At 50.7% G+C, this 14920-nt stretch overlaps 2 protein-coding genes across 2 annotated transcripts; one reads left to right on the forward strand and one right to left on the reverse strand.

Moving 5' to 3' along the window:
- Positions 1-61: 61 nt before the first annotated feature.
- LOC311427919 (olfactory receptor 14A16-like) lies at positions 62-5252 on the reverse strand (the record flags this gene model as incomplete). Its single annotated transcript, XM_084539502.1, has 3 exons — positions 62-200; positions 638-660; positions 4359-5252. 3 exons carry the CDS (start codon positions 5250-5252, stop codon positions 62-64), a joined length of 1056 nt encoding a protein of 351 aa, XP_084395628.1.
- An 8084-nt stretch (positions 5253-13336) lies between these two features.
- On the forward strand, positions 13337-14266 carry LOC311427920 (olfactory receptor 14C36-like; the record flags this gene model as incomplete). The annotated part of the gene is made up of 1 exon (XM_084539503.1): positions 13337-14266. The coding sequence occupies one exon, from the start codon at positions 13337-13339 to the stop codon at positions 14264-14266; it is 930 nt and encodes a 309-aa protein (XP_084395629.1).
- Between the last annotated feature and the right edge of the window lie 654 nt (positions 14267-14920).

A 14920-nucleotide genomic window follows, 5' to 3' on the forward strand; every position in this document is an offset into this window, starting at 1 on the left:
TGTGATTCTGAGTTCAGCTTTAAAAAGTCCCAGGGTGTTCTGTGAGGGATCATGAGCTGCATCAAGAGCTCTCTTTATGGTGGCACTTCCTGAAGTAGACAACTGGATTGATCTCGATGGGACTGCACCTCCTGCAGTGAGGCTGATGGCCGATGCAGGCCTGCAGAGGAATCTGGATCTGCCTGGAGATGTCAGGGGATCTGCAGGAACAATGTGCTCAGTGGGTAGCAATTAGGACCTCGTAAAATGAGTGACCATCCAAGGAATAATTTTTACGTGTATTTTTTAAAGGGAAAAGTGAATCTGAGGAGTCTTTGTTCCAAACAGGTCTCTGCAATGCTGGGGGAGGAAGTGAAGAGACAGCAGGTGAAGGCCCATAAGACTGCAAAGGAACAGTGGAGACCCTCTTATAGGCTCCTGGGCCAGGTCTGGTGCAGCACTCACCTGCCCTTTGTGCCCTTAGAGATACCCCATGGTCCTGCCCAGCACTGACCTGTGCTGTTGAGCCATCAGGGCAGATGGAAAGGGGCTCAGCAGCAGAGATCCCCATGGACGTAGGTCTGGTGCCCAGCCTGAACAGCATGGGCAGGGGGGAGACCCCCGGGGATCCCAGGGCACCACAGCTCCTGGCTCTCACAGCAGCACCGACAGCTTGGGGCCCTGTGGGGAGCACAGGGCAGGAAGCAGCAATGGCTGACCAGGCCAGCATGGACACACTGCCCTGGGCAAGGCTCTCTGGGAGCAGGGATGGCCCTGGGGAAGAGCAGGGCAGCATTGCTGGGCCTGCACTGATGGGGAAAGGGCAAAGGGAAAGCTCTTTGTGCAGGCCCCTGCTCAGGGCAGGCAGCCCTGTAGCTGGGCCAGGCCTCTTGTGCTGGCCTGGGGAGCGGGGCTGGCCCTGCGGGGCACAGGCACTGTGTGCTGGGGATCTGCCAGGCAAGAGAGCAGGGCTCCTGCAGCTTCACGGACCTCCATCTCCTTGCAGCATAGCCAGCATCCTCCTTCCTCACCTGAACTAGCAACTAAACATGCATGAGCTGCCTGCTTCCTCCTCCTCTAGAGGGAGAGGAGGAAACACATCTGGAGGGAGAGGGGAAAGAACATAAAAACTCACAGAGAGATAGACACATGAGGAAGGGAAAGGAAAAGAAAAATGAAAGAAAAAGAAATTCCAACCCCAAACATAAGGAATATTTAGTAACTCATCAATACCCACAAGCAGACTGCTGTGCTGCCAGTCTCTGAGAAACTGATACCTTGTCTTAAAAAGAAGACACCAATATTTACTTCTGAGCACCATGTTGTGTCCCATGTGGACTGTCTAGAGCTCAAGTGCTCAGTCTGGTGTGAGCAGGCAGAGGAGAGCTCTGCAGCCCCAGGGCACCGGGCACCACAGCCCCCTCACTCTGCAGACCAGCTGGGGTTTGGGCTGGAGCTGGGGCTGGGGCTGAGAGGGTGCTTCCCCTCAGTGTCTGCTAGGCCAGCTTCAGGCTCATGGCTTCTAGATACGAATGTGATCCCCACTGTGCACTAGGAGCTGAGAGACCACCAACAGGCATGGGGCTGGAACATTGCCTGCAAGGTCCCTCCTACCCTAGCACCTCCCAGGACTGGCACGGAACTGGCTCCTGTGTCTCAGAGAGCCTGGGAGCCCAGCAGGTGTGCCATGGGCTTGGAGGATCACAACCAGATCATTTTTACCTGGGCAGGTCCTGGCCCAAAAAGGGGGTGTTTTCTAGGTGTGGCATTATAAGATCAGTGGTGTATCAGAAGCACTAAGTCCAGCAGGAAGCGAATGGCTGTTAAATGGCCTGTGAGGTGAGCTCTTTCTGAAGTAGCTGACAGGTCACCCTTGACTCCTGGCTGGGATCTGTGCCTTTAGGCTCACATCTGCCAGTGTCCATGGTAGGGCAGCAGAAGGCACTTGCTGTGCATGTAGTTTCTGAGATTGGTTCTTTCTAAGTACATGGTAGGCCCCATAGAGGAAGAGGTCTTGGATAGGGGTTGTCATGTCAGAGGTGTCAGCTTTTGCCTGAAGTCATCCTTTAGCAATGCTTTCAGTTTTCTACACAGAGGGGGCCACTGCCTCCAAGACGCTTGGGGCAAACTGAACCATGCATGAGGGTTTGGAAAAAGATAGCCTGGGTGCACAGAAGCCATTCCGTACCTAAAAGTTGGAGGCAGGAAACAAAATTTTGAGGTCGTACAAGAGCTGCTGGGCACATTGTGCAGGGTTCACCTACAGCCTTTGTGTTCTTTTCCATCCTGACTTAGAGGTCATGTCAGTTTCAAAAAAGGTGTAGCCAACAGATGTGAGGCAGATACTCTGAGATCATGAAAGCCATCAGAAAGCTGCCCCTAAGAAGATGACTGATATGGCAAAGTCAGGAAAAGCCTGGCCAGGAGAGATGTGAGATTTGAGGGAGGAAAGAGGAGCTTGGCCAGCAGAAATTAATGATTTCTGTGAGGTTCGAACATTCAGGCAATGTTGATTTTGCTGTAACACTGACTTAAAATAGTCATGTAAAGCCCTTGCACTATTTTAATCACTGACATTAATCCCCAAACCTAAATGCTACTCCACACCCTGACAGGAATCCACTGTTCTTATGCCTGACCTCAAAGTATCCCTTCAAGCCAAAACACAGCCTATAGACGCTTCCCTTTATCTTGAGTCTCTTGCTCATCCTGATCTGATCAGCTTGTGGGCCACAAGGAGGAGATGGGTGGGGATGCTCTGAGGAGCTCAGCTCTGCCTCAGGATCTCCTGTCCCAGCAGCAGGAATGTGACTGTTGCAGGGACTGTGAGGTCACTTCTGTCTCTGCACTTGATAGGGCAGCAGCAGGAACGTGTCACAGAAAGGAACTGGGAGGTCACTTGTGTCTGTATGTGGCAGGTCACCTTGCCTTCTCCCTGGGATCTGCACTTTTGGGCTGACATCTGGCAGTGGCCCTGCTAGGCCAGCACAAGGCACCTGCTTGGCATGCTGACTGTTGGCATTGCTTCCTTGCAACACTGTGCAGGTGTGTGGAGGTGTCAAAATGAAGTTCTTCTAGTAGCATCACAATACCCACCACATCCCACAGACCCCAAGACTAGCCCTGAGCCAGACACGGGTGTGCAGGATCTCCTCTCCCAGTGGCTGTGGTCAGGCCTTGGCCCTTCAGCTTCATTAAAACCAACCAAGATTTTTCTCAGCATAGTGCTTTGCCTGTCTGTAACCATGGCCTCCAATTATCTGCCCTAACATGTCCCTGGGGAGGCTTTGTTAGTAACAGCCCTTAGTGGGGCCCATCAATACTCCAAGTCACTTCAAGTTTTCCTTCTGACTTTAGCTTCTCAAGTGGTTACATCACTCTCCTCTCAGTACCTCAGCTGAGTACAGGGGGACAATCACTTCCTTAGCCCTGCTGGCCACACTGCTTCTTATACAAGCCAGGATGCTGTTGGTCTTCTTGGCCACCTGAGCACACTGCTGGCTCATATTCAGCCGACTATCAACCAGTACTCCCACGTCCTTCTCTGCCAGGCAGCTCTCCAACTACTCATCTCCCAGCCTGTAGCTCTGTTTGGGGTTGTTGAGCCCCAGGTGAAGAACCCGGCACTAGAACCCCAGAAAACAGAAGAGCAGGGAGCAACCTCTTGGCTGTATTCCGGGCAGCAGCTTTGGAGAGATGCCCAGGCTTCTGGGTTTGCCCTGAGGAAGACCCTCCTGTTACTGTTGTGCTTGCAGAGAGGCAACTGTGACCCAGGGTTGCACAGTGCCTGCTGCTGCCTGCAGCCACAGGGATGCCACTGCAGAGAGAACAGGACTGTCACCAAGGCATATGAGATATGATAGCTTATCCGAATAAAAGAGCACAGGAGAACACACTGGAAGCCAGAAGAGAGAAGCAGTGACAAGGCCACGTCCTGCTGCTGGCCATGGCCCTGGCTCCAGAGAAGCAGCAGCCCCTACCCAAACTCCATGTAGCAGCTGAGCTCTTAGCCCTGAGACCCTCCTGTGTACTGCGGCTCCTCCCCCAGCTCCTGAGTGTATGGGAAGAGATGGCAGCTGATAACAGTGTAGTTCTGATGTTTTGTTTTATTTACTTTTTTATTGTGTTTCTCTACATAACCTGCTTCTTTCAGTAATTAGATGACTGGGTATGATGACTGAGTAGATGACTGTAAATGAAAAAATAAAAATAAGAAAATCAGGTAGCAGGTTAACGATAACATAATTTAAATCAGAACAAATAATATGTAGAAAATATTTATAGAGTAGTAACAAAAATTTTCCTCACAGTTCCTGAAATAATCAGGGAACTCACAGACATTGATTGCAAAGAAACACGTATCCAAAGAGTTTCCTTACTGCAACCTTGAACTCCTGGTTCCTCATGCTGTAGATGAGGGGGTTCAGTGCTGGAGGCACCACGGAGTACAGAAATGACACCACCAGGTCCAGGGATGGAGAGGAAATGGAGGGGGGCTTCAGGTAGGCAAACACGGCAGTGCTGACAAACAGGGAGACCACGGCCAGGTGAGGGAGGCACGTGGAAAAGGCTTTGTGCCGGCCCTGAGAAGACGGCATCCTCAGCACTGCCCTGAGGATCTGCACATAGGATAACATGATGAAAACAAAGCAACAAAATGTTAAAGAAACGCTAAAAACTAGTGCCTCAACTTCCCTGAGGTAGGCATCTGAGCAGGAGAGCTTGAGGATCTGGGGGATCTCACAGAAGAACTGGTCCACAGCATTGCCTTGGCAGAGGGGCAGGGAAAATGTAGCGGCCATGTGTAGGACAGCATTGAGAAAGCCACTGCCCCAGACAGCTGCTGCCATCTGGGCACAAGCTCTGCTGCCCAGGAGGCTCCCGTAGTGCAGGGGCTTGCAGATGGCAACGTAGCGGTCGTAGGCCATGACAGTGAGTAGATAGTACTCTGAACCAAAGAAGAAGGCAAAAAAGAGAACTTGAGCAGCACAGCCTTGATAGGAGATGGTCCTGGTGTCCCAGAGGGCATTGGCCATGGCTTTGGGCAGAGTGGTGGAGATGCAGCCCAGGTCGAGGAGGGCGAGGTTGAGGAGGAAGAAGTACATGGGGGTGTGGAGGCGGTGGTCACAGGCTACAGCACCGAGGATGAGGCCGTTGCCCAGGAGGGCAGCCAGGTAGATGCCCAGGAAGAGCGCAAAGTGCAGAAGCTGCAGCTCGCGTGTGTCTGCGAATGCCAGCAGGAGGAACTCACTCACAGAGCTGATGTTGGGCATTTCCTGCTTCTGGTCATGAGGTCCTGCACAAGGAACAGAAAAACACTGAGAGTTTATCAGAGTTATCTTAACAGAGTTGTCTTACAAAAAAAAAATAAAAAAATAATAATTCTTTTATGACTTAATTTCACATTTCAGAGGAAACTCATTCCATTTTGCATTTAATCCATCCCAAATAATTCTCCACTTCAATTCAGACTTTTGACAGGTCCTTTTCATGAGTTCTGGCTGGTGCTGCTAGAGGGTGTCACTGAGAGCATGGGACTTGCTGTGGGCAATGCGGGAGTCAGTCCTGCGCTAAGCTACTGGTAAAGATCATATAGTGATTTTTGTCTCTTTTGTGCTAGCAGCCCCACTGTACTCAAAGTAATACCTTGTGTGTCATCAACGTGGTGATGGCTTCAGTGCAGTGTCCTTGGAGAGCACATCAAGTCTGTGTGTTAGTCCTAGTGTCAACTGCCGTGTGCTGGTGTCTCTTTGACCTACTGGACAATTGCACTCCTATGTTTGCCTGAAACAAACCAGGATACCGCTGAGAGCAGAGGAATCCAGGCTCAAAGTGCCCATCTCCACACCCCTCACCCTGTCCCCTTACTGCCCTTCCCCCAAGCACACCGAGGGCTCACCCCATGGGCATGTGAAACCCCCATCCCCAGCCAGCCTGCAAACAAGACCAGCAGCAGCACGGCCAGCTGGAGAAGCCAGGAGGAATGCCAGCGTGCTGCTGCCAGGGGAGGCAAGGCCAGGGAGGGACAGACGGACACTCAGCAGACCCTCCTGTGCTGCAGCTCTGCCTGCAGAAGAGGCAGCTCCTGCTCATTGCAAATGCTGTTTGCTCTGCTTTGGCCTGCAAACACCTCTCAAAGACAGAGGATATCAGGGGGGTTCTAGCTCCAAAAAATCAGCGAGGATAAAACCTGGGAGTACCACAATATGATGTTGGTGCAGTCCGTGAGATGAGGTTTGGGAAGGTACTTTACAAATTTCATCACTGACATATCAATTTCTCCTATGCTCCAGGATTCTCAGTCTCCTGTACAACCCTGAAAATTCATTACCATGAAACCTTCGTCCACTCCACTGCAGAAATATGAATACACTGACTGAAAAAACCTCTTGCTTTTCAGGTAGTCCCTACCCTGGTCTTTCTCTTGAAAAAAACAATTTTAAATGTCATTCTCTAATGCATTTTCTACTCCTCACTGGAGAAACAGAGACCCACCCTGCCAGATGCTATCAGCCACTGGATGTGCCAGCTGTAGAAGACCCCTCTGCCAACCCCACCTGCAGTGCCCTGCTGCCAGAGCCTCACGGTGTCAAGAGCCTGCAGATGTGTCCTGCCACACGCTGCCCTCTGTTGTTGCGCTCCTCAGTGCCTCCAAGCCCTCTCTCCTTCTCTCCTCTCTGCATGCCAGCTGCGGTCAGAGCCCCCAGCCCTGCTGCGCTGTGCAGAGGAACTGCTCCTTGGCACATCTGTCTCTCTTCAGCGCTTGCCAGGAGCTGCCCTTGGGCCCAGGAGCCCGGCCCAGCTCAGCAGCACAGCACCCAACCATGGCATCGCTTGTTCTGTGCCCTTGGGCTCCCTCGAGGTATCCCCAAGGCCTCAGGGCTGACAGCTCCCCAAGGCAGCAGGGTCTCTGCTGGGGTGTGGTGGTTGAAGCAGACTGAAGGCATCACCGACTGCTTCTCTCTGTAGATGTCAGAGTGATTTTTTAAAGTGTGATTTGTGCTGTTGGACTGTGGTTGTCAAATATGAGTACAAATGTTTCCCTCCCTTAAGCCCTATTCTGTTCCCACTGCATGGCAGGACACCTCAGCCATGACTGACAGGGATCATTTCACCCCTCTGAATGTGTCCTAACAAGAGAGGGGGGAACTGAATGCTCTAAAAGGTTTTCCATGAAGGGAATTGGACACTAAGACACCATTTGTTGAGTTTTCCCAGTAACACACATGGAAGATCCTCTACTGATACACAAATCTCTTCTTCCTCTCTCACATGACCAGCATGGAGACTGGGACGTGGAACAGCCTCAACACTGTGCTGGTGCCTGCCACCAAACACCTGCAGATGCCATGCTTCCTGCTGGGGACCATGTCCTACGGTCAGCCCTGGGCTGTATGCCATCCCCGTTCTCTGCAAGGCTCGAGAAGTGGAAGGTCTGACTCCAGAAGGCAGCTGTACCTGAACCAGGGGAATTTCTCTCATGTACACTAATTCCTTCTCCTCCTCCCAGCTACTGTTCTGTGGCCCCAGTGTCATAGAAACCTCTTGTACAGTTTTGCCCCATTGCTGGAGCTGTCCTGAAGTGCCACGGTGATACTCATGGTCTTTGATTTCATAATCTACATTTTGGATCCAGTCTTCCCTCTCATGCAGTTTTCATGTGTGTTTGTGTCCTGTGTTGGCAGGCCCAAAGCCTTATCCATCTGCTCTTCTGTCCACACAAGTGTCACTGTTTTCTATGATACTGTCATCACTGTCTGTGTGAAGCCCATGACAGCCCTCATCAGAGATTTTAATGAAACCCTTTGCCAAGCAAACATGAGAGAGGTGCTGGTGGAACTGCAGATGTTGTTATAAGACCTCTCTCAAAGACCATGGAAAAGCCAGATATAGGAGAGACGTTGCTCAGGATTTGGAAAAGGCAGAGGTAAAAAGCATCTTCTACAAGAAGGGTAAAGAGAAGGATGATTAAGACTAACTAAGGATTGATGAAAATGCCAGCCTTTTAAGCCTAGCTCTCTAACCAAACCTAAATTAAAAACCTCAAAACTTGTCCTTATCCCAGACCTTGAGAAGGCACCTTGAACAGAACGTTAGTCCCTCACTTGAAGCCTTTGCCATTCCCTTAACCCTGGAGGGTGACCTCTACTTCCTAAACATTAACCTGATCATCTAACCCTCAAAGCCCTCCACCATGCACACAGCACATCTCAACCCCACTCCTACACCTCACTTCAGCTGCTTTTCCCCTTGGGGCTGGGTAGGGACTGTGAGGTCCTGCAGCAGTCCCATGGCATTGAAAGAGGCATGTGAGGTGACAGGTATGTGATCAGATCAGAGGTCACAAGGAGGAGCTGGCTGGGAATGCTGGGATGAAGTCAGGTGTGCCTCCAGATGCGTTGGGCCTGCAGGAGGCACATGGCTGTGAAGGAGGCTGGGAGGTCACTTCTGTCTCTGGAGCTGACGGACCTGCAGGAGGAATGGGGTACAGTTAGGGACCATAAAGGCCAGAAGCATGCACAAGGCATTGAAGATGATGGTGAGGCACCTTCTGTTCTGGTCAGGTGATAGACCACAAGAGGGCTGATGGGATGGGAGTCATGCTTGAGGCATAGCTCGTGAGACCATAGAATCAGAGAATGGCTCCTGTTGGAAGGGACCTTAGAGGCATCTAGTTCCAAGCCCTGGTCCATGGACGCCATAAGCAGGGATGCCCCCCATGAGATCAGGTAGCCCAGGGCCTCATCTCACATGCTCATGATCAGTTCCAAGGATGGGGCATCCCTAAGGTCTCTCAGCAACCTGTTCCAGTGCTTCAACAGCCTCTGGGTGAAGAGTTTCCTCCTAATCTCTAGTCTAAATCTCTAGTCTTTTACTTTAAAAACATTTCCCTCTTGTCCTGTCATACGACTGAGCAAAGAGTCACTCTCCATCTTTTCTAGAAGTCTCCTTTGAGTGCTGAAAGGCCACAAAGAGGTCACCCTGGAGCCTTCTCTTCTGCAGAATGATCAGCCACCAAGTATGATGGAGAGAGGTTTGGCAACTACATCAGCCAGTTCCCTCAGGACCCTGGGATGCAAGTCATCAGGCCCCATAGACATGTACCTGTTTAGTGTCATCAGGTGGTCTTGGACCTGCTCTTCACTCCCACCAGGTGCACCCCCAGCCTCCATCTACAGGTTCAGGGAAATGAAAGACTTGGGAAGCCTGACTGGCAGGGAAGATTGAGGGAAAGACGTTGTGGAGTCCCTCAGCCTTCTCCATGTCTGTCATTACCCGTGCACCCTTCTCATCCATCAGAGGGCGTACACTCTCCTTGGCCATTCTTTTCTGAGCAGTGTATCTGTAGAATACCTTCCTATTTTTCCTTGCATCCCTTGAGAAGGTCAGTTCCATCCATGCCTTAACTTTCCTTATTCCATCTCTGCATATCCAAAACAGAACCATGCATGAGAAAAAAAAAAAAAAAAAAAAAAAAAAAAAAAAAAAAAAAACTGATTCCATAAATGCCATTTGGGAAACAAAACTTGTAGGTAGGAAGCGCATTTTTGTGGAGGTGCAGAACTGATGGGCACATTATGCAGGATGCTCCTAAGGATCTTTGTGTCCTTTTCTCTTCTAACTACCATGCCACTACTGTCTCAAGAATAGAGGAACCAACAGAGGTGAGACAGATACTCTGCAATTGTGAATGTCATCAGAAAGCTGATCCCAACAAGATATGGGGAGGTCATGAGCAGCCTGGACAATAGAGATGAGATATTTCAGGCTGGGAAGAAGAGCATGACCAGCAGAAACTTATGATTTCATGGAGGTAAGAGGGTTTATGTAATGTGGATGCTGTGGTAACACTGACTTAAAACAGTCACAAACGGCCCTTACCTTACATGAGCCAGTAATTTTAATGCCTAAACCTAAATGCTACTACAGTACTCAGAAAGGAATCTTATTCTTTTTTTTTTTTTTTTTTTTTTTTTTCTCTCTTGCTAAACCTAATGCCTTCCCTTAACAGTAACATGAAAACTCTCTGTTTAACCCTAGACTCCTTGGCAGACCTAAAAAAAAACCCTAACCTGTAGAGCTTATCCATACCTTAACCACAGACATGACACCACAAGCAGAACAACACACACTCCCACTAAAACTTTGCTTAGTCTCTAACCCAAAAAGAGAAAATCAGGTACCTAGATAGTGAGAGAGAGGTCAGCTCTGCCTCAGTATTTCATTGCTCAGCAGGAGGAATGTGATGGTGGCAGGGACTGTGAGGTCACTTCTGTCTCTGCACTTGATAGGGCAACAACACGAACATCTCACAGAGACTGTGAGGTCACTTGTGTCTGGAGGTGGCAGGTCAGCCTTGACTTCTCCCTGGGAGCTGCACTTTTGGGCTGACAGCTGGCAGTGGCCCTGCTAGGCCAGCAGAAGGCATCTGCTTGGCATGCTGACTGGGGGATCCCCTCTGCCTCCAGACCCAGGAGGACCCAGACAGAAAGAAGGCTCCCATATGGGTTGTCCTGTCCCTTCTGCTTGAGTCCATGACTACACAGCAGCAGGCACAAGGCTTGGCTGTGTGTAGCCAAGAAGCTGCAAGGCCAGCAGCAGGCCCCTGGCTTGGAAGCTGCTGCTGAGGTGACTTGTGTCTGCTTGGCTGAGAGGCTGCAAGGAGCCTGCTTGGTTGGGATGCCTACTTCAGGAGTGGTTTCCTCCCTGATGGAGCTTCCTTTGCTAGTAGGAAAGAGCAGGAAAGAAAAGACTGCTACAAAGTGCACCTTAGAAGTATTGCTGTGGCCATGTTGTGGAAGAAATATGCAGGGGAAGAACTGGTCTTGCTGCTAGAGTCTGAGGCAAAGAAGGCATTAAGTACCTCAGCCTTTACCTTATCTCGAGATCATTACCAGATTTCCCCCATGTCCAATGAAGGATGATGATTCTCATTAATCCTCTTTTATTTAAAGTATTTCTATAAGCAGTCTTTATTGTCTTTGACAGTCATAGACAGATGGAGTTCCAGCTGGGCTTTGGCCTTTGAACTTTGACCTGCACAGCCTCATAACATTCAGGACACAGCTCCAGACAAACTGACAGCATGCATGAGAATGAAGAACAGAAAAAGTAGACTCTGGCAGCCTTCCACCCACTGTTTTTCTGTGACTCTGTGATACAGTTCCATTCAACTGGTTACTCCTGTATTATCCAAACGTTCATAATGCTCATAATGCTACTATCTTGTCAGAGATAGCACAGTCACACAAAGGTTGAAGCATCTGCCTGCAGACATGAACAGCTGACAGAAAGGAGCATGAGTGTGGGGGAATGTTGAGAAACTGCAGGATTTTGCCTAAAGTATCTTCTTGATGTTTACAAGGAGAAGGACCCAGTCCTGCACCAGAGGAAGAGTAACCCCATGCATTAGGGCAGACTGGGACCCTGCTGAGTGAGCAGTGGCAAGGTGGAGGAGGGCTTGGGCACCACGAGGGATGCCATACGAGCAGTGGTGCCTGCTCACCAGGAACCAGACCAGCTTCCTACAGAGCTGCCTTACAAGGAGCATGGCCACCAAGAAGATCAGAGTTATCAGACTCAGCTCAGGTCTGCTGTGATACCAGACGGACAAGTGCCTACAACTAGCTGGTAAAGAGGTGAAGGTCTGGGATTCTTTAGGCCATAATGGTTTGGATACGAGCAAGGGCTATGGCAAGGTTCAAAGTCCCAACAGGACCCAGGTCTTTGTGCCCATGGCTATGGCTGTTGTCTCTGCCACTGAGGCCTATGAGGAGACAGCTGATCGTTAAAGCACCAGGGCCTCATTGCCTCCTCGCCCCCACCCATGAAGCAGGCAGGGGTCGTACCATCCTCCTGCACTTGGCAATGCACATCCCCATCTCCCACTGCCCCATGAAGAGCCCTGAGCAAGGTGTGAAGGGAAAGGATCCCCCTTAAAATGGAATGGATGTCAAGTCCTGGCCCTTGTGCTTGGTGACAAACATCCACTTTTCCTATACATCAGTGTCACCTTCACATTGCCTTTGTCTCCTTGTCCTCACTGTTCTGCTCTAATGAGCTCCAAGGGAGGCTGTGTGAGTGCTGGCCCTCAGGGGGACACTGCAGGAAACTTGCCTCTGACTTGGACTCCTGGAGAGATGTCATCAATTGTCTCTGAGTGCCTGAGGTTTGTGGGCTCATCAGCAAAGCCCCCAGAGGGGTGATTGCGGTGCCTTGGTCTGGTGCTGTGCTGCTGAGCTTGGCCAGGCTCGTGGGACAGAGAAAACACATTTCAGAAAGTCCCATGAAGCAGAGAGACAGCTGTGGCCAGGAGCAGCTCCTCTGCACAGCACAGCAGGGCTGGGGGCTCTGACCGCATCTGGCATGGGGAGAGCAGAGAAGGAGAGAGGGCTTGGAGGCAGTTGGCAGTGGGAGGATGCTGAGAGCTGCCTGCAGGAGAAACCTGCACAGCCCTTGACAAGGTAAGTGCCTGGCTGCAGGGCCATGCAGCTGCAGGTCCTGGAAGGGTCTCGTGCTGGGTCTTGTTTCTGGGAGGGCAGTGGGCAATGCAGTAGGCTTTGAGAGTCCTGCTGGGTTGCCCTGCGATGTGAGGAAGTCTGGTAGAAGCCCCTTGGAGTGTCATAACCTAGCTACCCTTAGTCAGCCAAGAGTGTGATGGCCAAGCCTCTATCAGACACTGCAGGGGATGCAGATTGGATATTGGGACACCCCAGATTGCAAATATCCAGCTCTGTCTGTGGGGAATCCTCCTGGGCTGCGTGCTGCTCTCCAGAAGGATGCAGGGCAGCTGGAATGAAGCCTCGGCACCTCTGGCTAGGAGGGAAGAGCTGAGAACTTGCTCACAACCCATAGACAATGTGAGGGTTCTGTCCAGCTGCATTGGGACTGGGACTTCTCTGCTCTCAACTGTCTTCAGTTTCTTCTCAGGGAAACACCTGTGTGGGATGGTCCTGAAGGTCACAGATGGGTTACACAGGGCAGCTGAGAACGGCAGTGTTCAGCAGTGGCATCTGAAGCTCTGTTCTGCATTGAGATGCATTGTTTGAAACAGCACTGCAAATTCCATTGACCTGATCAGTGAACTGAACTAGAGTTTCCCTCATGTTCCTGCTTCCCCCTGCTGCACAGCAGGAAGAAGTCCTGTGCAGCCCACAGCAGCCCCTGCTCCCAGTGCCACTCTCAGCCAGCACCAGCTGCAGCTCAAGCAAGAGAGATGCAGAAAGGTTCAGCTGCATAGACAGGGGTTGGGCTGGGAGGTGCTCCTAAACTTGCAATAGGTTTTCCTCAGAGAAGCCTCTTCTAACTTTGTTCTCCCTTCTCGTCTTCAGCAGACAGCTGTATCCAGAGTCAGAAAATGCCCAATGTCAGCTCTGTGAGTGAGTTCCTCCTGCTGGCATTTACAGACACACGTGAGCTGCAGCTCCTGCACTTTGCGCTCTTCCTGGGCATCTACCTGGCTGCCCTCCTGGGCAACGGCCTCATCCTCAGCGCCGTAGCCTGCGACCACCGCCTCCACACCCCCATGTACTTCTTCCTCCTCAACCTCGCCCTCCTCGACCTGGGCTGCATCTCCACCACTCTGCCCAAAGCCATGGCCATATCCCTCTGGGACACCAGGGCCATCTCCTATCAAGGATGTGCTGCACAGGTCTTTCTCTTTGTCTTCTTGATTGTATCAGAATTCTATCTTCTCACTGTCATGGCCTATGATCGCTACGTTGCTATCTGCAAGCCCCTGCACTACGGGAGCCTCGTGGGCAGCAGAGCTTGTGCCCAGATGGCAGCAGCTGCCTGGGGCAGTGGCTTTCTCAATGCTGCCCTGCACACGGCCAACATATTTTCCCTGCCCTTCTGCCAAGGCAATGTTGTGGACCAGTTCTTCTGTGAAATCCCCCAGATCCTCAAGCTCTCCTGCTCAGATGCCTACCTCAGGAAAGTTGGGCCACTTCTGTTTAGTTTTTCTTTAGCATTTGGTTGTTTTGCTTTCATTGTGTTTTCCTATGTGCAGATCTTCAGGGCAGTGCTGAGGATACCCTCTGAGCAGGGCCGGCACAAAGCCTTTTCCACGTGCCTCCCTCACCTGGTCGTGGTCGCCCTGATGGTCAGCACTGGCATGTTTGCCTACCTGAAGCCCCCCTCCATCTCTTCCCCATCTCTGGACCTGGTGTTGGCATTTCTGTACTCAGTGGTACCTCCAGCACTGAACCCCCTCATCTACAGCATGAGGAATAAGGAGCTCAAGGAGGCACTGAGGATGTTATTGCAATATTCAGTATTTCAATGAGGAACCGATCTTCTGCATGTGACTCCCTGAAGTATACCTGGACAAAGCAGAAACACCTTTGTTCACATATTTCAAAAACTGTTCATTCTTTTCAATATTATTTCCATATGCTAAATATTTCTTTATACTTTTATTTTATAAATTTAATATATTTTTCTTCTTCTGTGTCCTTTTACCTTTTCTTCTAAGCCAAAGACTTCATGTAGAGGTGCTGCTAAGCTCTTTGTAACTAACTAAATAAAGGAACCAGCAGGTAGGCAGTTTCTGTGGATCTCATTTCTAATACACTCTTCTCAGGTACAGCAGTGGTTGTGGGATGAAGATCCCTGCTGCAACGTGGTGGAAAACCCTGGTGTTGTTTGGGGCTGCCCTTTTCTGCCCTGGCAGGCACTCCTTGCCTGCAGCCTTTGAGTAAGGGTTGCCACTTTCTTGGACCCACAAACACTGACAGCAGCAGGACATGGTCGTTTTGGTGCTGGTCTCACTTCTCTTCCGCACTGCTGTCTTGTAGCACCACTGAATGAGAACTGGCCTTCCAGCTAACACCCCTAGGAGTACGGCTTTCAAAAGTGAGGAGGAGGAAGCATTGAGGAAGCAGCCTGATCTGATGTGAAAGTTCTCCCTGCTCAGAGCAGATCTTAGCACTGGAAACTT

Source organism: Aythya ferina, assembly GCF_964211825.1.
Source record: "Aythya ferina genome assembly, contig: HAP1_SCAFFOLD_29, whole genome shotgun sequence".
Lineage (NCBI taxonomy): Eukaryota > Metazoa > Chordata > Aves > Anseriformes > Anatidae > Aythya > Aythya ferina.